The sequence below is a fragment of the Phoenix dactylifera genome, chromosome 2, assembly GCF_051530095.1.
Source record: "Phoenix dactylifera cultivar Ajwa chromosome 2, Ajwa_hap1_PhDact_Kaust_v1.1, whole genome shotgun sequence".
NCBI classification, from domain to species: domain Eukaryota; kingdom Viridiplantae; phylum Streptophyta; class Magnoliopsida; order Arecales; family Arecaceae; genus Phoenix; species Phoenix dactylifera.
Genome location: NC_143191.1, coordinates 31712790 through 31735865, shown reverse-complemented (window position 1 = coordinate 31735865; position 23076 = coordinate 31712790). Strand labels below are relative to the sequence as shown.

The 23076-nt window shown below is 43.1% G+C and overlaps 2 protein-coding genes across 2 annotated transcripts; one reads left to right on the top strand and one right to left on the bottom strand.

Moving 5' to 3' along the window:
* Positions 1 to 4276: 4276 nt before the first annotated feature.
* Positions 4277 to 5741, top strand: LOC149768283 (uncharacterized). The gene is made up of 3 exons (XM_089928885.1): positions 4277 to 4423; positions 4526 to 5415; positions 5506 to 5741. The coding sequence occupies exon 2, from the start codon at positions 4535 to 4537 to the stop codon at positions 5405 to 5407; it is 873 nt and encodes a 290-aa protein (XP_089785011.1). The 5' UTR covers positions 4277 to 4423; positions 4526 to 4534; the 3' UTR covers positions 5408 to 5415; positions 5506 to 5741.
* Positions 5742 to 10045: 4304 nt separating this feature from the next.
* On the bottom strand, positions 10046 to 18480 carry LOC149768282 (uncharacterized). Its single transcript, XM_089928015.1, has 5 exons — positions 17395 to 18480; positions 16819 to 17112; positions 15972 to 16428; positions 14588 to 15675; positions 10046 to 10231 (listed from the first exon to the last, which is right to left on the bottom strand). The coding sequence occupies exons 1-5, from the start codon at positions 18478 to 18480 to the stop codon at positions 10046 to 10048; spliced, it is 3111 nt and encodes a 1036-aa protein (XP_089784141.1).
* Positions 18481 to 23076: the final 4596 nt, after the last annotated feature.

The following is a 23076-nucleotide window of genomic DNA, read 5'->3' as shown; positions in this document are numbered from 1 at the left end:
TACCAGATCTCAAAATCAAATTTTCAAGTCCAAAGTTGCTACTGATGGTACGATTAAATATCCTCTACCAAAAGCATTAATTGTTGAATATGCTGATGTTGAGCCTACATGTTATAGTGATGCTGTGAAGAATATTAAATGGCGAGAAGCTATGAATTCTTGTGCCTCCAAAATCTAACATGAATATAGTGGGTTGCCACTAGGTTTTTTTGTGTCAAGCGTCATGCCGATGAATCTATTGATAGGTATAAAGCTTGACTTGTGGCCAAAGGTTATCACCAATAATACGGTGTCGACTACTTAGAGACTTACAATCCAGTTGTAAAGCCAACGATAATTTATACCATACTTTCAATTGCTAGTTCTAATAACTGGTGCCTTCGTCAAATAGACGTTCAAAATGCTTTCCTCCATGGTTTTCTCAATGAGGAAGTATATATGGATCGACCACTGGTTATCGATATCTACAATTTTCCAATCATGTGTGTTGATTGCACAAGGCCTTATATGGTCTTAAACAAGCCCCTCGGGCTTGGTTTTCCAGGTTGAGTAATCGTCTCTTGGCACTTGGCTTCATTGCTTCAAAAGCTAATTCTTCACTATTTATCTTGCGGTAGCAGTCACTACTAATATTTTTCCTAATTTATGTGGATGATATCATAGTCTCTGGTTCAAATGCTACTAGTGTTAACTCTATTATATGGCTTCTCAATGCTGACTTTGCCGTCAAGGATCATGGATAGCTAAACTATTTCTTATGCATTGAAGCGCTTCATGTTCCTGAAGGATTGTTCGTTACGCAAAGAAAGTATATTGCTGATCTTCTTTGTGGAAGTCATATGGACAAAGCTAAGCCAACTCCATCACCAATGTCTACTACTTGCTCTCTATCAGCTTATAGTGGAGTACAATTTGACAATCCAATATTATATCGAAGTATTGTTAGTGGACTACAATACTTAGCCTTCGCTCGTCCTGATATTGCCTTCTCAGTTAATCGGGTATGTCAATTGATGCACAACCCACTATTTCCTCATTGGCAGGCTGTGAAATGTATCTTGCGTTATTTGAAGCACACCATATCTCTTAGCCTTCTCATTGCAAAAGACTCGTCACTAAATTTACATGCCTTCTCCGATGCGGACTGGGCCGGCGACACCGATGATAGATGCTCCACAAGTGCCTACTGTATTTTTCTTGATAACAACTTAATCTCTTAGAGTTCCGAGAAACAAAACACTGTTGCATATAGCAGCACAAAAGCTGAATATCATTCTGTTGCAAATGCCACTATCGAATTGCGATGGATTCAATCTCTACTTCATGAACTAGGTTTCTCGGGGTCCAAAACTCCCACACTTTGGTGTGATAACATCGGAGCAACTTATCTTTGGTCTAATCCAGTTTTTCATACTAGAACAAAGCATATAGAGATTGATTTTCATTTTGTCCGTGATAGAGTTGCCAAAAATCAATTACATATTTGTTTTATCTCGAGCAAAGATCAACTAGCTGATGCTCTCACAAAGCCTCTATCCATTACTCGGTTCGCTATATTGTGCGCCAATCTTAATGTCTGCTCACTCCCATTTAGATTATGGGGGTGTATTGACGAGAAGATAAGTTCAGAGATAAAAAAAATTGAAACTGATTGCAATGCTAACAAATAATTATTAGCATGGCAAAACTTGTGGTAGAGTTTGTTTAGATAACAAATTTTGTTGTACACAATATTATATATGTGCATTCAATCAATAAAGAGCTGTGTGGTTGAAACCAATTAAACATCACGTGCTCTCCCTCTTTTTTTATATTCTAACCTCCACACTTCGAGCTAAATATATCCTAACTATGATTGATAGTTGAAAAATTGATTTAAATGAGGCATGTATTGCCTTTCTAGTAACAAACAAAAAAATTTTCTTAAATTACATATGTTAAGCCAACAAGATTAGGAATCTAATATTTTTCTAAAGCAAGCGTCCAGAATTTATCGAGAGGATAAGGGAAGCCGCAGCGGCAGTCGGAAGGGAAAACTTCTGCAGCCCGAGAGTTGTTGAGGGCGGGCCCACAAATCCAGGATCCAGTCAGAATTTTTTTTGAAAAAAACGAGCGTCAGGGTTCACGGATTCGCGTAAGTCCAAGCACCACCGCCATGAAATGAAAGAAAGCGAACAGAGACCACTCACGGACTGGTTCGTAGGCTCTCACAGTTGCCCAAAAGCCATACATGACATGACATTCCGGCCCCCCATCTCTCTCTCTCTCTCTCTCTCTCTCTCTCATCTCTGAGGTTGATGTCTGGAAGTTTTGGGCGACAACATGCATTCTCTAAGGTTGACGTCTAGAAGTTTGGGGAATCGCATGCATGGCCTCTTAGCTGTAAATCTGTTTATTGAGTTCTCACTCAACGATAAGCTGGCAGTCTGTCTGGGAAAACTTTGGCAGCGAGTGAAACCAAGAGTGCGCCACATACATGCATGCAAATACAAGGGCTGTGTACGTACTCGGGCAAGTGGCCTGTTGTATGACCATCCCTTGCAACTCAAGATAGGGGGAAGCCTACTTGAGCTCATGGCCTATATTGATCGTAAGCCAAAAAGGTTTAGGCTACGCGCGTGGTTTATCGTAATAAAGCTCTACTATTTAATGAAGTCATATAATATTGCGGCATTGTTTTCATGAAATTTCTCATAGTCAAATGTGAGTTTTATATATTAAATCCGAATTAAAATATGAAAGAAAGTTATATCAGAAAGGAAAAAGCGCGAGAGATGATAAATGAAGCATGTATGGAGGTTTGGGCAATTGTATACAAAAAAAATCCTGCCATGCTTTCCATGGATGTATTTATATATACCAGATTGGTTCAATAAATTTGATTTACCAAAAAAAAAGCCTATCGTGCTTTAATGTTTTATATATTATTATATGATATTATCTCTAGTTTTAATAATTCTTGAATAGGATGATTAAATTAGGATTTAAGTTAGGTTGCGAAATGTATAATCCATGGGATTAACCAAATATAGCTCACCATCGGAGGAAGATTAAGCTTGGTGGGGCAATTTTTTGGAAAGAAGAATCCTTAAAACCAGAGATAAAGTAAGTCACCCTTTGAGAAGGATGCATAATCCCGATTTTTGGTAGATTTTATGTCCAATGGCTTTCCTGAATGCGTGAATTTCTTCATTCCTTCCTGCGATGCCTCTCTCCAACTGGTTTGAAAGAATTTTATCATAACATTTGCAGGCATCCAAACATGCACTACAGTTGCAATTCTCTGATAGAATGGCAAGCATAGATTAGGTTAATTGTAAAGGGCAGTTAAACACACTGTCAATTACACCTGTAGCTAGCTCCTACAACTAGGCAACCAAATTTTATGTTCAACATGCTTCTTCAAATTGATCTTTTTTACATAAAGGAAGAGCTCGAGGTCACTCTCATGTCTAGCTCTAAGGTTCTGGAACTATTGAAAACTACATTCACTAGAATCCAAAAGTAGAATTACAACTCATGTGCTTGCTTATATGTAAAGAGTCCAAAGTACTACTGAAGCATGCATGAACTTGTCCCCCCATGCCATCTCCATTCTGCGCACCTACCCCCACTTAACTTTTTTTTGGATAGGGCTGCAAATGAACCAAGCTGTTTACCAACATGTTGGGCTTTGCTTGGTAACATTTTTTAATCCAGTTTATTTTGTTAGGAAATAAATCGAGCTCAAACTTCATCTAAAGCTCAATTAAAATGAGTCAAAGTTACATACCCTTAGCTTGTAACAATAAATAGAAGCAATGGATCGAGCCGGTAAGAACTTGTGCAATGAAAAAGTTTGTCAAACTTGAACATTTGTTATCAAGCATGACCTGATCAGCTCTGCCTGAGCTCGAACCCCCTTTCCCATGGCAATCCAAGCCTAACCCAAAGTCAGCTTTGGATTCGGGACAGCCCTAATTTTGGTCCTTTTACTATAGAGCTATATTTATATCGGGGTTCCCTCCAGCCATGTTTTGTCACGTTCCCCTATCTTGTCTACACTGCTACACATTTGGAGTATTCCTGAGTTCAGAAAAAAATTAAATTTTTTATAGTACTTAAAGAAAAGGACAAGAACAATGAAGACAATGCAGACAGAAACTATAGAGTGCATTGCACCAGTCGCAAGGTTTTTTTTTTTTTTTTCTTTTCTTGAAAGTCTATATCAGATGAGAAGTGCAATGACTCTGAAACCGAAAGGGGCTCTTTAATCTCATTCATCATCCACATGGTTCCACTTGATGGATCAAAATGTGTGATTTATCAGGTTAGAAGAACTTACCATGGTTATACCCGTTCCCTTATTTCAGGCGTGCTTCCGGCAAGAATAATAGGTTCAATTGCCGTAAGAAAAGAATGGCCATTTGAGTAACGGATTTAAGTAAGTGTTAAAACTTTTTCCGTTTATTTATTTGGATTCATTTTTAGATTAAAGTTTGCCAAATTATATGTTTTCATTGGCCAATTCCCTTCTTCCCGGTAGCATCGCAGGATGGTCCCAAGACTTCCAACTCGAGAAAAAAAACCGTGCCAACTAGGAGGATGGGCAGTAGCTGCCTCTCCAGCGTTGCGATCTTCACGTGAAGCCTTTCAGGGCTTTCTCTTCTCCCTTCTCTATCAACACCTCCAATCTCTACACTCCCCACACACCCATCTCTCCGTATCTAGAGAGGCAGCAGCAGCAGCAGCAGCCAAGGAGAGATCATCGAGAGTCCCCATGACCATGGACTCCTCCAAGCGCTCGGCCCTCCTCCTAACCCTCATGCTCTTTATTTCCTCCCTCGCCCCCATTGTTGCCGGTGGCCGTTGCCCAGACCCCCCCACCACCAAGCCCAGGCCTCCCAAGTCCAAGCACCACAAAACAAAGCCCCCCAAAGCAAAGACCCCCAAAGCAAAGCCCCCCAAGGGACACATCACCCACCCCCCCATCATCGTCAAACCGCCCATCACCTATCCCCCGGTAGTCAGGCATCCTCCCTCCACTCCCCCAGCCCCCATCATCGTCAAACCGCCCATCACCTATCCCCCGGTAGTCAGGCCTCCTCCCTCCACTCCCCCAGGGACAGGAAACACGCCGTGCCCTCCACCACCTCCTCCGGCACCGGCGACATGCCCGGCGGACTCCCTGAAGCTTGGCGCTTGTGTCGACCTGCTTGGTGGGCTGGTGCACATTGGCATCGGCGACCCGGTCGCCAACCAGTGCTGCCCGCTGCTCCAAGGCCTCGTCGAGATCGAGGCTGCTGTGTGCTTGTGCACCACCATTAAGCTCAAGCTGCTCAACATTAATATCTACCTCCCACTTGCGCTCCAGCTCCTTCTCACCTGCGGCAAGACTCCTCCTCCTGGTTACACCTGCACCATTTAAACACGGGAGTTAAGTTTCATGGACATTTTCTATATAACATGGTTGTGAATTGATCTTGTAGATCAGTAACTAAACTGAAATGATGGTTGTGGATGCAGGTGGTTGGGGTGTTAAGTGTTAACCCAATGACTAACGAGTAGAAGAGATTTGCTTGTTTGATTGGTGATGAGACATAAGAGGATGTTCAAGTCCCTGATGTTCTCCTGCTGCTGTTTTTACGTACGCTAGTTGTGTTGTGCGATTTATATTCAAGGCAATCTGTCTCATTGTTTTCCTCTCGAAACCAAATGTAGTTTGTTTTGATTCTTGGAGTGGATGTCTTTCCTTCTATTTACTTCTTTCTTTCTTTCTTGCACGGTGAAGTCCGCATGATGAATGAATCGATGCTTGCTTTCAAGTTGGGATGGAGCTCATTACTCGAGAATTTGTTCAAGTTACAGAGGAAAAAGGCAAGATCAAAAGCATATCGAATTAAATGAGAACACGAAATCAGCATTTTGATTCAGAGTCTGGTTAGGCGACTTGGAGTTGGAACCCATGACTTGGTTTTCGAGTCTCGCCTCGATCTCTGATTTTTTGCCGGATTCCTCTCCTCCCTACTTCTAAAATAATAAAAAAAAAATAGCTTTCGTTAAAACAGACCATAATACTCTTATTATCTGTCATCAAAAAAAATGCGAGAGAATCACCATGATTAAATTGTTCAAAGCAAAAGAAAAATATGATATCATTTACTATAGGTGTTGGAGCAAAATAGATGCTAATAACATGCAAATCGTATCAAATAACAATGAGAAATAGAGCTGAACAATGGGGCACAAAATAGGCTCAAAACTACTTCAAAAAACTCTTCATTTCAATTATGAAAAACTGAAAATATAACTTACAAATATACAAAAAATCAGCATCTAAGAAAATACCTTTTCTTCTTGTAGTTTTCATCCTTTTAACACAAAAATCTGCTCAAGGTATTTCTCCTACCAAGCTCTCACCACCCTCTTCTTCTTTTCTAAGAAGAATTTAAAAGATACACCCTCATATCATAAAACCCTTAAGATGGTTTTTCTCTTTTTTTTTAATATAAAGTAGAATTTAAACAAAGAGATCATTAAGTACACTAAGAAATGAGAAAATTACATAAGAATGATAAGATACCGTAGAGCAAAAAGTCAAAGAAACCCATTAAATTGACTTTATATTTCTAACATCCCCCCTTAAACCCAATTTCCAAAAGTCTTCATGTCCAACATGTTCTTCAACCTTTTAAACACATCATGCTTCAATAGCTTAGTGAAGATATCCGTCACTTGGTCTTGAGATTAGCAATATACCAATTTCACTCTTTTCTCCCTCACATGCTCCCAGATAAAATGATAGCGGGTGTCAATATACTTGCTTCTTTCATGAAATACTGGATTTCTAGCCAAAGCAATTGCCGATCGATTATCAACAAAAATCTCCATGACACTTCTTGAGGAAAACCCAAATAATTTAACAAATTTTTCAACCAAATAGCATGACAAATGGCAGAATTTGCTGCCACATACTCTGCCTCATAAGTTGATAAAGTTACAATTGGTTGCTTCTTGGAGGACCAAGTGAATGCACCACTTTCTATAAAGAAGACATAGCTAGAGATGCTCTTCCTTTCATCCAAATCTCTACCCCGATCACTATCGGAATAACCCATAAGTCTAAAATCATGTAAATGAGAGTAGAATAAACCATCATCGAGTGTATCTTTGATATAGCGTAAGATCCTCTTAGCGGCATTGAGATGTGAATGATCCGATGTTTCCATATATCTACTAATCAACCCAACACCATGAAGAATATCTGGTCTTGTGCAAGTGAGATATCGGATGCTTTCAACCAAGCTTTTGAAGTCAGTAAAATCAATATTGCCACTTCCAATACTCTTTCTCAACTCCAAGCTATATTCAAAGGGGTATTAACTGAATTGCAAGACTCCATTCCAAACCTCTTGAAAAGTTTCTTTGCATAGCTACTTTGAGAGATGAAAATTCTATCGTCCATTTGCACCGCTTCAATACCAAAAAAATAAGCCATCAAGCCAATATCTATCATTTCAAATTCTCGGATCATGCTCTCGTTAAATGTATTGAACAAAGTTGGATTGTTACCGGTAAAGATCAAGTCATCAACATAAAGACACATAATCAATACATTTCCATCAGTAGTCACTTTCTTATACAAAGCATACTCATAAGGATACTTCTTAAAACTATTGTTATGAAAATAATTGTCAACTCTTGCATTCCATACTCTTGGTGCTTGCTTCAACCCATAAAGAACTTTTTTCAACTTGTACACTTTGTCTTTATGACCTATTTTAACATACCCTAAAGGTTGTTCTACATAAATCTTCTTTTCAAGAAAGGCATTCAAGAAAGCTGATTTCACATCAAGTTAATAGATTTTTCATTTATGCTGAGCGGCCAAAGAAAGAACAAATCTAATAGTTTCTAACCGAACAACGGAAATAACTACTTCACCAAAATCAACTTCGGGTTGTTGCTTATAACCTTTTGCTACCAACCTTACTTTGTATCTTTGAATTTCTCCCTTTGCATCTTTCTTTGTCTTGTACACCCACTTCACACCAATTAATTTTTTTTCTTGTGGTAAGCTTGTCAAAGCTCAAGTATCATTCTTCTCAATTGCCTTGATCTCTTCATCCATTGCTTTCTTCCACTTATCTTCTTAAATAACCTCTTCAAAGCATATAGGATCACAATCCATGAAAAAATAATACAAATTTAGATTACCATCTTGATTCTTCATAGCTTCATAAATTTTTCTCAAGCTTCTCATTTTGAGCTGCATTTCATTGGAACTTTCTCTTGATGACAAGGAGGATGATGAAGAAGAGGATCCTTGAATAGTGATTGTGGCTCATTCTCAACTTGTCTTGGCACTTCCTCTTGTTTAACTTGTAGCTCAACTAGTGTAGTCTCATTTTGGTTCCAATCCCACATGTCTTCTTCTTCAACCACAGCATCTCTACTTATGAACATATTTTTTGTAATTGGATTGTACAATTTGTAGCCCATTGTTTGCCCACTATAATTAAGAAAGATGCACTTTTTTTCCATATCATCAAGCTTAATCCTTTTAGCCTCCAAAATTTTAACATTTGCAATGCATCCAAAAACTCTAAAATGAGAGACATTTGGCTTGAAAGAGCTCCAAACTTCTTTCAATATCTTCAAGTGAACACTCTTTATAGGACATCTATTCAATAAGTAGATGGCATATGCAACCGCTTCAGCCCAAAATTTTCTAGGCATCTTTTTTTCTTTCAACATACTCCTTGTCATATCCAAGATTGTCCGATTCTTTCTTTCGACAACACCATTAAGTTGAGGCGTGTATGATGGAGTCATTTGATATATATTCCCATGCTCCTTACAATAATCTTTAAAGACATCGGATGTATACTCTCTACCTCTATTGAATCTTGAAACCTTCAATTAGTAAGCACTTTGCTTTTCAACAAACACTTTAAACTCTTTGAAAATATCCAATGCATTAGATTTTTTTTCCAAGAAATAGACCCAAGTCTTCTAGTTAAAATCATCAATGAAAATAAAAAAATACCAATTCTTGCCATTTGACATAGGTTTCAAAGAGCCACAAATATTGGTGTGCACAATATCCAATGGCTTTGATGATTTTCACCTCATTTCTTTAGTGAATCTTGACCTTTGATGCTTGTCAAGAATGCATCTTTTACACACTTGATGTGGATGATCAATGAGTGGTAAACCCTTCATCATATTTTTTGTAGCCAAGAGCTTCGAGCCTCCAAAGTTAAGATGCCCAAATCTCAAATGCCACAACCAAGAATTGTCATGTGTAATGGAGCTAAGACATTTAAGTATATCATGTTGATTATGCAAAGAAAACATTCTACTTTGTGATATTTTTATATGAGTAATTAAATTACAATGACTATCCCACAAATTAAGAGAGCGATTTTTCATATTAACACAATATTTTTTCTCCAAAAGTTGAGCCAAGCTCAAAAGATTTATGTGTAAATTTGAAACATAATAAACATCGAAAATAAAATCATAATTGCCATTCTTAAGCTTGATAAGAATAGTACCTTTGCCTTGCACCGGAATTTTGGAGTTGTCACCAAAAGTAACAAGCCTTGTATACTTTCATCCAAATCAACAAACAATTTCTTCTTCCCTATCATGTGGTTGCTTGCGCCGATATCAAGATACCATGCATTATTTTCATTCTTCTCATTCCCATTATGAGCCAACAACAAAGTAGAAGTCGCCCCATCCTCTCTTTCTCAATGATATTAGCTTGCTCTCCAACTTCATTGCTTTGTTTTGCCCAACATTCATTGCTATAGTATTCATACTTGTGACAATTGAAGCATTGCACATTTCTCTTGTCAAAGCTTTGTCGATTGGAATGTTGATTGAAATTAGCTCTTGACCTTCCTCTTGAAGGGAGTGATAACCGGCCTCTCCACCATGCCTTCCACCTCTTCAAATTTTTTTCTTAATCGCTAAATCTTCTTCCTTGGCTTCCATAACCGCTTCCACGGCCTCTATAACTTCTTCCTCAGTTCTCATAGTTTCTGCCTTGGCCTCTTTAAGTACTAGCAACACGGCATTCTTTCTTGACATCTTGCAAAGAGAGCTTGGATTGGAGAGCTTGTTTTAAAGAACTAGAAGACTTCTTACTCAATCTATGCTCATGAACTTGTAGTATTCCCATCAAATGATCAATTGTCATGGTGCTCAAGTTCTTTGCCTCTTCAATGACTACCACCACATGCTTAAATTTTGGTGTCAAAAAACACAAAAAAAATTTCATTGCCCTAACATCATCAATCTCCTCACCATTTCTTTTTATTTCATTCATAATTAACAATGCTCTTGAAAAATAATCTGAAACGGACTCCGACTCATTCATACTGAACTTCTCAAATTCTCTTCTCAAAATTTGGAGCCTCACCTTCATAACTTTGTCAATACTCCTACGAGCAATTTTGAGTTCCAATGACTCGTTTGAAGTTTTAGCATTAGAAATTTTCTCAAAATTAGCTTCTAGAGGGCAAATAAAGCTTTTTTTTGTAGTCTTCTCTTCCCAAGCTCTCACCACCTCTTCTTCTTTTCCAAAAGGAACTTAAAAGGCACATTAAAACCTTTTGGATGGTTTTTCTTTTTTTTTAATATAAAGTGGGATTTAAACAAAGACCATTAAGTATGCTAAGAAATCAGAAAATTATATAAGATGCCATAAAGCAAAAAGTCAAAAAAACCCATTAAATTGGGTTTATATTTCTAACAATAGGATGAAATAAGGAATATAGCTTGTATTACAGCACAATAGTTTCAAATCACCACAGGATTGCACTCATGAAGTAGATGGGTTCCTTGGGGGTGGAGGCTAGGGAATCCAACATTCCAACGAATTTGTTATAGGAGGGCAATATTCAACGAATTTGTTAGATCTCATTTTCTCCTAATGGCACCTGTCCGCATAATGAGACAATCAGATCATTAAACTGGTTCTCTAAAAGATTTTGTACCAGTTGCTAGTCCTACTAATTAGAATTCCTCACGCATTACAATTGATTGTTTGAATGGATCCCTATAATTAATGGTTGCCAAATGACAGGTAATTTCTCAACATACAATGACTTTACAACCTCCATCTCCCAGACATGAACACCTAGCTTGTTGCAATTAGGAGTGTCACGCCCCGGATCCGGATCCGTGACACGGCCGTGCTATTGCCGACTATCGCCCACAGTAGCACGCAGCCTCATACAGGGGTAACAGGTAGCCAAAAAGGATTCATCCTTATATATATATTAAAAGTTTGCAGTACAACCTTCAAGTTTGAAACCAAAAATACAGAACTTCTATGCTATTCAAATGTACAGAAGTATATAAGCTTCTCCAAAAATACGAAGCTCTGTAACAAAATAAAAACATATCTGATGGCGATCACTGGTGAGGATCTGAAAGAAAACGAAACATAAACAGATGTGAGCTACACGGCTCAGTAAGTAATCCTGCATAATCCTACCGGATCAACCAGTAGACTAAACATGTAAATCAGGGTTTTGAGAAGCTGACATGCATGTTTATCTAATAATCATCCTGGCATAATAAGTATGCAATTTAAACAAAGCAGCAGTGCAAATCACAAAATTTTCATATTATATGCATATGAAACCGTGCCCCCCGGCATGCCGTGGTCCTTTTACTCTCGGATGCTACTGCGAAGTCAGACTCGGCCACTGGCGGGGCCAGCTCAGTTACTATTCAGCCACTGGCGGGGCAAGCTCAGTTACTATTCAGCCACTGGCGGGGCAGGCCCAATTCCAATTCAGCCACTGGCGGGGCAGGCTCAGTTACTATTCAGCCACTGGCGGGGCAGCTCAGTTACTATTCAGCCACTGGCGGGGCAGCTCAGTTACTATTCAGCCACTGGCGGCTCAGTCATTCTCAGTAGCATCTTTGAGCCCATTATAGTGCCTCTGGGCTAGCTAAGACTTTATAAACTTACATGCATGATTATAATATCAGTATCATCATGTTGCATATATAGCCATAGCTTCTGGGATCATTAAAGTTACTTATGCATTGTAACATATCATGTATGAAACATATAAACTTAAAATAAATGCTTAGGAAACATTAATAACATAACATGATCCATAACAGGATTAGGACAGGTTACTTACAGTGATTCGTTTTCTCCCAAGTTTCTTACGTCCTGGTGACGGATCCTGAGTCACCTAAAATCATATTATAATGAGCATATTATTTCCTTTTACTTGTTTGGATTCTACCCGAAATTTAGCCCAAGTCTAATGTGTTCATATTGGAGCCTTGATTGGGTCCATATGGTTTAATTGGCCTTCTAATTGATCATTAGGCTTAATTCCATGTTTAATTTGGGTTTAATTTTGGTTAAATTTATAGTCTGGCTTGTCCAGACTTAGCCCAAATTTGATTGGGCTCGGGTTTAGTCAAATTTGGCTAAACCCTTTCCCCTTTTTTTTTTCTTTTTCTTTTTCTTTTTCTTTTTCTTTGGGCTTAACGGGTTGCGGGTTCGGATTCGGATCCGACCCGCGAACCCGTTATCAGGTTTTCTTCCCCCCTTCCAGAGGCTTCTGCCTCTTCATCTCCCGCTCTCCTCTCTCTCCTCTCTTTTCTCCTTCGTCTCCACCGAAACCCACGCCTCCGGCCGGTCCTCCGGCCCCCTCCTTCTCCTCCGGCCAGATCTGTGGCCTTCTCCCTCTCGGTCACTCCCTCTCCTTCTCTCTCTGTTTCTCTTTCTTTCTTCTTTGTTTTCGCCGAGACCCTAGCCTCCGGCCGAGCCCTCGGCTTTCTTCTTCTCCTCCGGCCGGATCTACGGCCTCCTCTCTCTCTCCTTTCCTCCCTTGCTCTCTCTTTCTTCTTTTTTTTTTTTCTTTATTTTCACCGAAACCCTGACTTCCGGCCCACTGAAACCCTCCTCTTCTTCCTTTTTCTTCCCTTGCAGGCGGCCGGGGAGACGAGGCTCCCCCCGATCTACCAACCGAGGTGGAGTTTCCCCCCCAGAGCGCTGGCGGAAGGGAAGGCCAGCCCTTCCTCCCTCCGAAGTAATGCCGAAGAGGGGAAGGGCTCGGAGATGGGTCGGGATCCGGCTATAAACGAGAGCCTCCACCCGCTCCGTCCACGGCAAGGCATGGCCGGAGGGGATGAAGCCTCAAGGTCCGGTGAGTTCTTTTTTTTTTCTTTCTTTCTTTCTTTCTTCTTTTTCTTTTCTTCGGTCCTTCCTTCCGGCACCACCACCCCTTGCCGGAGAAGAGGTGGTGGTCCGGCCGGGGCTGGCGGCCCTGTGGCCGCCTCTGTTGTCGTCCCGGCCAGATATGGCGGCCTGGGTTGCCCCCCCCCCGAACCCCAAGGTACCCGCGGCCGAGGCCGTGGTGTCCGGTTCGTCAACAGGCCGAACCCGGTTGGGTTCGGTCCGGATGGTCGCGGCCTGTGAGTCCGGCCCGACCCAGGGATTGTGGGTTTTTTTCTCCCTCTCCTGTGCCGGCCTCCTCCCCTCTATGTCACTGTTGACACAGAGGGGAAGAGCACCCCACAGAGGGGTTTCTCCATGCTTTATAATTTTATTAACAGGGAGTCCATACCTGGTTTTAGTCGGGTGTAGTCGGACAGTGCTTCCTCCCTGGTAGTCCCCCCTTCTTCAGAGCTTCAGGGCTCCTTGGCCTTAGGCTCCAGGGCTTCGGCTCCCTCTCTCTTTCTCTCGTTCGGTGTTTAGGGGGGTCTGTGATTTGGGGTTGCCGGCAGAGGCTTAAATATTTGTTTAGAGGATGAAACCCCCCTCTGAGAGGTCCCATCCTCTCCTTTCCTCCATACTTCGGGACTGGCCGCCGCCCCCCCTTGTCTCCGGCGCGCCGGCATCGGCTGCCAGCAGGGGGTGCGGTAACCTCTCCCTGTCGGTCTTATCCCTTCGTTTTTTTTTTTTATTCCTGATAATAATTATGCTGGCTACAGTGAAATTTGGGCCCAACCCTTAACTGGGCCTATTTCTTATTGGGCCTAGTAGGTTGTGGGCCCGGACATTACATCCTTCCCCCCTTAAATAAATTTCGTCCTCGAAATTAAACATACCTCGGTTCTCGAAGAGCTGAGGGTAGCGTTGTCGCATCTCTTCCTCCAATTTCCAGGTAGCTTCCCTTTCAGTGTGGTTGGTCCACTGGACTTTAACGTAGGGAATGGTGCACCTTCGGAGAATTTGCTCTTTTCTGTCTATGATGCGCAGGGGAGCCTCCTCATAGGTTAAATCTTTATTTAATTGCAGAGGCTCATGTGGTACCACATGGCTGGGATCCGGAACGTACCTCCGTAACAAAGAGACGTGAAAGACGTTGTGTACGCCTGATAGCTCTGAAGGTAGGGCCAATTTGTAGGCAACTTTGCCTATTCTAGCAAGAACCTCAAATGGGCCAATGTAGCGAGGACTTAATTTGCCGTGTCTTCCGAATCGGGTAATACCCTTTGATGGTGAAATTTTTAGGAAGACAAAGTTTTCCTCCAAAAATTCCAAGGCCCTTCTTCCTCTGTCAGCCCATCTTTTCTGTCTATCCTGGGCAGCCTGAAGCCTTTGCTTAATTAGTAGTACCTTGTCTCTGGTGTGCTGGGCCAGTTCGGGGCCTAGCATTTTCCGCTCCCCGACATCATCCCAGTGTAAGGGGGATCGGCATCTTCTCCCATAGAGAGCTTCGTATGGGGCCATCTGGATACTGGAATGGTAGCTATTGTTATAAGCAAATTCCACCAGTGGTATGTGACTATCCCAGTTTCCACCTAGGTCCACAGTGCAAGCCCTCAGCATGTCTTCCAGAGTTTGGATTGTCCGCTCTGACTGGCCGTCAGTCTGGGGGTGGTATGCTGTACTGAGCCTCAGTCCGGTACCCATGGCCTTCTGAAAGCTCTCCCAGAATCTGGACACGAATCGGGGGTCACGATCAGAAATGATACTCACTGGTACTCCGTGCAGGCGTACAATCTCATTGATGTATAATTGGGCCAGCTTGTCTAAAGGAGTACCAATTCTGAATGGCAGAAAATGAGCTGATTTTGTAAGGCGATCAACAATCACCCACACTGCATCATTCTTTCTCACCGTTTTGGGGAGTCCTGTAACAAAATCCATCGTGATGTGCTCCCACTTCCATTCAGGAATTTCTATTGGTTCCAGCAACCCTGCTGGCCTCTGGTGCTCTGCTTTTACTAGCTGACAGGTCAAGCATCGGGCCACAAACTCAGCTATTTCTCTCTTCATCCCCTTCCACCAGTAATGTTCCCGAAGGTCCCGGTACATTTTAGTACTGCCTGGATGAATAGAGAAACGGGATTGGTGGGCTTCTTCCATGATTTCCCTTTTTAGGTCAACATTTGCCGGTACACACAGTCGGTGGCCAAACCTTAGAGTGCCATCTGGGTGCATTTGGAGTTCGGGTCGCAACCCTTTCTCCACTTCATCCTTGAGCTGGCAAATGTGCTCATCAGACTGCTGGGCAACCTTTATTCTATCGATCAAGGTTGGTTGTATACTCAAGGCGGCCAGCAAAATTTTTGTAGTTTGGGTAACCACCTCAACCTGCATTTTATCGAGATCCTTCTGAATCTGTGGTTGAGTGGTGAGTAAAGCGGCGGAGCTTATAACTGACTTTCTGCTTAGGGCATCCGCCACCACGTTGGCCTTTCCTGGGTGGTATTAATACTCAGGTTATAATCCTTCAAGAGTTCCAACCACCTTCTTTGCCTCATATTCAATTCCTTCTGGGTGAATATATACTTCAGGCTCTTGTGGTCGGTGTACACATCACAGTGTTCGCCATACAAATAATGTCTCCAAAGTTTTAAGGCGAACACTACTGCGGCCAACTCTAGGTCATGTGTCGGGTAGTTCTGTTCATAGGGTTTCAGCTGTCTCGAGGCATAGGCTACCACCTTGCCATCTTGCATCAGCACACAGCCTAGCCCGTTCTTGGAAGCATCACTGTAGATGGTAAATTCTCCAGTTAAGGACGGTAATGTCAAAATTGGGGCAGAAACTAACCTTTGTTTAAGCTCCTGGAAGCTCCTCTCACACTTGCCGTCCCAGATAAACTTGGCCCGTTTCTTAGTCAACTGGGTCAAGGGGGTAGCTATTTTGGAGAACCCTTCCGCAAATCGCCGGTAATACCCGGCTAATCCCAAAAAGCTTCTTATTTCCTTGGCGTTGGTGGGACGAGGCCAATCCACCACCGCTTCTATCTTCTTGGGGTCCACTGACACTCCTTCCTTGGAGATTATATGGCCGAGGAACGCCACACTGTCCAGCCAGAACTCACATTTGTTCAGCTTGGCGTACAGCCTCTTCTCTCGAAGGATTTGTAGCACCACCCTCAAATGGTCTTCATGTTCCTTCCGGCTCTTTGAGTATATCAAAATGTCATCGATAAAAACTATCACGAACTGATCCAAATATTGTTTAAAGACTCTGTTCATCAAGTCCATAAATGCAGCCGGGGCATTGGTCAGTCCAAAAGGCATAACCAGAAATTCATAATGCCCATACCTGGTTCGAAATGCAGTTTTTGGCACATCCTCAGATTTGATCTTCAGCTGATGGTAGCCTGACCTCAAATCTATCTTGGAGAAGACTTGGGCGCCTTGCAGCTGATCAAACAGGTCATCGATCCGAGGTAGGGGATATTTGTTCTTTATGGTTATCTTGTTCAATTCCCGGTAATCGATGCATAGCCGCATACTCCCGTCTTTCTTTTTCACAAATAGGACAGGAGCTCCCCATGGCGACGCACTGGGCTGGATGAACTTTTTATCCAAGAGTTCTTGTAGTTGTACCTTCAATTCCCTTAACTCAGCAGGGGCCATCCGGTAAGGAGCCTTGGAGACTGGCCCCTCTCCTGGTGCGAGGTCGATTGTGAATTCGATCTCTCGGTCTGGGGGTAATCCTGGTAATTCCTCCGGGAAGACATCCGGATATTCTCTGATTACTGAAATATCTTCCAGTTTGGTCTCTTTCTGGGCATCCATTACACAGGCCAGATAGGCCATACACCCTTTTCTCACAGCCTTTCCAGCTTTCAAGGCAGAAATAAAGTGTAGTGTAGGAGCATCTTGAAGGGGTATATCGCCCTGAAAGAAAAATTCTTGCTCCCCAGGTATCCGAAATACCACCCTCTTGTGGTAACAATCAATGTGGGCGTGATACTGTGACATCCAGTCCATGCCCAAGATAATATCAAAGTCTTGCATGTCAAGCTGTAAAAGATTTGTCTCTAATTCTTTTTCCCCTATCTGAATTATGCAATCTTTATATTTAGTGTCAACAATTGCGGTTTTCTGAAGGGGTGTAGCAACATGCCATGGTTCCACTAATTTCTCAGATGTGCTATGTAATTGTCTGGAAAAGCTAACCGACACGAAAGAATGCGTAGAACCAGAATCAAATAGAATGAGGGCAGAAACCAAGTTGACCAGAAGTGTACCTGTCACCACTTGATCGCTAGCACTGGCATCCTGTCGAGTCAGTGCGAAAACCCGAGGGTTACCCCTCGATCTCTGGTCCTCTGGTGCAGTATGTCTGGGCTCGTCCTTCTTTCGGCTAGGGCAGTTGCGGGCGATGTGTCCTGTCTGCCCGCAAGAATAACAAGCTCCGGTCTTCTTCATGCAGGTACCCCTGTGGTTTCCGCCACAGGTGGGGCAGCCTCTGCTCTGTCTCTTCTTGGGCATAGACCCCTTGCTGCCTCCAGCCCCACTACTCGGTGCTCCTGATGACCGGGTCCTCTTCAGGTCCTCCCTCTCTCTCCCGGACCGTATCAGGTCAGCCTCAACCTTCAAGGCTCGGTCCAGTACATCTTTGTAGCTGGAGAATAAATGGGAGGATATCCGGGACCGAATCCCGTACCTCAATTCCTGCTCAAACCGGTTCACCTTACTTCTCTCATCCTCCATGAACTGGGGGTAAAATCGTCCCAGTTCGTTAAATTTATTGGCGTACTCCAGAACGGACATCTGGTCAGTCTGGGTTAGTGTCAAAAACTCATTCTGCTTCGCCAGGTGCACTGAGTCCGGAAAGTATTGATTGTAAAACATCCTCTTAAAGTCCCTCCAGGTGAGTCTGTCAACGGCATAAGCCGTCTCCATGGCCGTCCACCAGTATTCGGCGTTTCCTGTCAGCATAGAGGTCGCCAGCCGGACTGTCACCTCATCAGGAAAGTGGAGGGCTCGGAACATCTTTTCTATCTCCCGGATCCATGTTTCAGCCGCCATAGGGTCAGACCCACCCTCAAAGGTCGGGGGGTTCAGTCGGCGGAACCTCTCATAGCAGGAGTCTGCTGATGGCATAGCGGCCAACTGCATCATCTGCTGCTGTTGCAGCACTTGCGCCATAAGCTGATACACTCCGGCTAGGCCTGCCTGACCTGCTGCAGACCGTGGAGTATCCGGGGAAACTGACCGCTCGCTGGGCTCCGGGGAGGGTGGTCTCCGGTCGTCATCCATATCTTCCTAATGATCACCTAGCAGTCAAAAATTTTTTAAAGTGAGGTTATGATAAACTAGCATATTATAACATTTTCTATGACGGTGACATTCTTAACTATCCTTTTCCTTAGGCATTTTATGGTTATTCTATTGTTTAACCTAAGGCTCTGATACCACTAGATGTCACGCCCCGGATCCGGATCCGTGACACGGCCGTGCTATTGCCGACTATCGCCCACAGTAGCACGCAGCCTCATACAGGGGTAACAGGTAGCCAAAAAGGATTCATCCTTATATATATATTAAAAGTTTGCAGTACAACCTTCAAGTTTGAAACCAAAAATACAGAACTTCTATGCTATTCAAATGTACAGAAGTATATAAGCTTCTCCAAAAATACGAAGCTCTGTAACAAAATAAAAACATATCTGATGGCGATCACTGGTGAGGATCTGAAAGAAAACGAAACATAAACAGATGTGAGCTACACGGCTCAGTAAGTAATCCTGCATAATCCTACCGGATCAACCAGTAGACTAAACATGTAAATCAGGGTTTTGAGAAGCTGACATGCATGTTTATCTAATAATCATCCTGGCATAATAAGTATGCAATTTAAACAAAGCAGTAGTGCAAATCACAAAATTTTCATATTATATGCATATGAAACCGTGCCCCCCGGCATGCCGTGGTCCTTTTACTCTCGGATGCTACTGCGAAGTCAGACTCGGCCACTGGCGGGGCCAGCTCAGTTACTATTCAGCCACTGGCGGGGCAAGCTCAGTTACTATTCAGCCACTGGCGGGGCAGGCCCAATTCCAATTCAGCCACTGGCTGGGCAGGCTCAGTTACTATTCAGCCACTGGCGGGGCAGCTCAGTTACTATTCAGCCACTGGCGGCTCAGTCATTCTCAGTAGCATCTTTGAGCCCATTATAGTGCCTCTGGGCTAGCTAAGACTTTATAAACTTACATGCATGATTATAATATCAGTATCATCATGTTGCATATATAGCCATAGCTTCTGGGATCATTAAAGTTACTTATGCATTGTAACATATCATGTATGAAACATATATACTTAAAATAAATGCTTAGGAAACATTAATAACATAACATGATCCATAACAGGATTAGGACAGGTTACTTACAGTGATTCGTTTTCTCCCAAGTTTCTTACGTCCTGGTGACGGATCCTGAGTCACCTAAAATCACATTATAATGAGCATATTATTTCCTTTTACTTGTTTGGATTCTACCCGAAATTTAGCCCAAGTCAAATGTGTTCATATTGGAGCCTTGATTGGGTCCATATGGTTTAATTGGCCTTCTAATTGATCATTAGGCTTAATCCCAAGTTTAATTTGGGTTTAATTTTGGTTAAATTTATAGTCTGGCCTGTCCAGACTTAGCCCAAATTTGATTGGGCTCGGGTTTAGTCAAATTTGGCTAAACCCTTTCCCCTTTTTTTTTTTCTTTTTCTTTTTCTTTTTCTTTTTCTTTTTCTTTTTCTTTGGGCTTAACGGGTTGCGGGTTCGGATTCGGATCCGACCCGCGAACCCGTTATCAGGTTTTCTTCCCCCCTTCCAGAGGCTTCCGCCTCTTCATCTCCCGCTCTCCTCTCTCTCCTCTCTTTTCTCCTTCGTCTCCACCGAAACCCACGCCTCCGGCCGGTCCTCCGGCCCCCTCCTTCTCCTCCGGCCAGATCTGTGGCCTTCTCCCTCTCGGTCACTCCCTCTCCTTCTCTCTCTCTTTCTCTTTCTTTCTTCTTTGTTTTCGCCGAGACCCTAGCCTCCGGCCGAGCCCTCGGCTTTCTTCTTCTCCTCCGGCCGGATCTACGGCCTCCTCTCTCTCTCCTTTCCTCCCTTGCTCTCTCTTTCTTCTTTTTTTTTTTTTCTTCTTTATTTTCACCGAAACCCTGACTTCCGGCCCACCGAAACCCTCCTCTTCTTCCTTTTTCTTCCCTTGCAGGCGGCCGGGGAGACGAGGCTCCCCCCGATCTACCAACCGAGGTGGAGTTTCCCCCCCGGAGCGCCGGCGGAAGGGAAGGCCAGCCCTTCCTCCCTCCGAAGTAATGCCGGAGAGGGGAAGGGCTCGGAGATGGGTCGGGATCCGGCTATAAACGAGAGCCTCCACCCGCTCCGTCCACGGCAAGGCATGGCCGGAGGGGATGAAGCCTCAAGGTCCGGTGAGTTCTTTTTTTTTTTTTCTTTCTTTCTTTCTTCTTTTTCTTTTCTTTGGTCCTTCCTTCCGGCACCACCACCCCTTCCCGGAGAAGAGGTGGTGGTCCGGCCGGGGCTGGCGGCCCTGTGGCCGCCTCTGTTGTCGTCCCGGCCAGATATGGCGGCCTGGGTTGCCCCCCCCCGAACCCCAAGGTACCCGCGGCCGAGGCCGCGGTGTCCGGTTCGTCAACAGGCCGAACCCGGTTGGGTTCGGTCCGGATGGTCGCGGCCTGTGAGTCCGGCCCGACCCAGGGATTGTGGGTTTTTTTCTCCCTCTCCTGTGCCGGCCTCCTCCCCTCTATGTCACTGTTGACACAGAGGGGAAGAGCACCCCACAGAGGGGTTTCTCCATGCTTTATAATTTTATTAACAGGGAGTCCATACCTGGTTTTAGTCGGGTGTAGTCGGGCAGTGCTTCCTCCCTGGTAGTCCCCCCTTCTTCAGAGCTTCAGGGCTCCTTGGCCTTAGGCTCCAGGGCTTCGGCTCCCTCTCTCTTTCTCTCGTTCGGTGTTTAGGGGGGTCTGTGATTTGGGGTTGCCGGCAGAGGCTTAAATATTTGTTTAGAGGATGAAACCCCCCTCTGAGAGGTCCCATCCTCTCCTTTCCTCCATACTTCGGGACTGGCCGCCGCCCCCCCTTGTCTCCGGCGCGCCGGCATCGGCTGCCAGCAGGGGGTGCGGTAACCTCTCCCTGTCGGTCTTATCCCTTCGTTTTTTTTTTTTTATTCCTGATAATAATTATGCTGGCTACAGTGAAATTTGGGCCCAACCCTTAACTAGGCCTATTTCTTATTGGGCCTAGTAGATTGTGGGCCCGAACATTACAAGGAGGATTGCTATACTCGATTGTCTTCTGATCTTGAGGTCCTGCGTCCAAGAATATTTGTATTCATAATTTCAAAATACAAGACTTTTGCCATGTTTGATATTTAGGCTACCGTACAACTCGGTTGGCTTTCTTAATTGTCTACAAGTGATGGACTGGGCATGCAGGACAGTAAGAAAGAAGCATCAATAACTATGATATTTAAACTAAATACTTTTTTTTATTATTTATGTTGCTTGCTAATATCCTCCCGTCAAAAGCGGCACAATATATTTGGAGTCTAAGACATTTACAGGAGATCTTTTTTTCTTTCTATTTTGTCTTTGAGGTCTTTCCTGTAATGAGCCTTCTTTGAGCCGAGGCCTTAGGCGACCGCTTTGCCTAAGGGTTGGGCCGCCCCTGCCTCGCATTATAACTTTTTGTTTCTCAATTTCAGAAACTAGAGCTATTTAAACGTGAATAGAGTTTGTCATCTGAGGCGTACATGATGCAAAGTTGCATGTGTTCCATCACGAGTGGAGTCTCATTCACAATTCAATACTTTGCTTTTGAAAAATTGACCGTTATAATAATGAATATATTGATATAAAAAATTTGACATGCTATTTTTGAGACAAAGGAGGGCCGTCCTATGGACAACTATTGTAACGTCCAATGACGGTTTCTACGAGGGTCCGTTATAGCGGCATAAGGCGTTACTCAACCTTACCATAGACCGGACCGCAAACGGCAGCAAAGATTACCAGAAATAATTTCCTCTAGATAGTTTCACTTATGAATAATCTCTTAGATATATTTTTTTTTTCTTATGAAAGATCACCTCTTGGTGCTTATTTTCGGCAAAACTACGTCGATGCGCCCTCGTAGATTTCAGATTTCACGCGTGGATTTATGAATTATTTGACCAAATTATGGTTAACTCATGATTGTTACCCCATAGTTGATTGACCTAGTTGATTTCTGATATAACCATGCATCTGTCTCCCTCAGCTCAATGAACACGAATACATTAAATATTCATTGCGCTAGAATTGGCAGTCCATTCCATCGAGCAGAAGGATATGTGAACTCTAGCCGAGACATGCAATTGAATGAGCATATTATGGGCATCTAAAACCGAAAAGAGATAAAAAAAACAAATGCTAGTATGGATCCTATCATGTCGAGCTTCAAAAATTTTCACCACTGAAACACCTTCTTCTCAGAAGAGAAGAAAGTAGGTGGGGGTCTATAAATCTAAGCTAAAACTAAGGGTAAACTAAGATAAAGCAAAGTAAAGAAGGTTAATTGAAAGATAATTGGCCAAAGGTCTATCTTCATGGTTATCTTATAGTTTTTATACAATACGTCCTAAACAACCAAAAAACTATTTACTTCTAGTGTCGACGCCTGTCTAGGCCCGCCCTCTATTTCTTTAACAGTTGTAATAGCTAGCTGGTCTCCATATTTTGATAATTGCTATGCTCTGTACCATATCACAATCCTTCTGCTTGCTTGCTGATGGGTAAATCTTCACAAGTCATCGCATCGGTTTTGTCTCAAGCTCAATAAATCCTCACTCAGTCTAT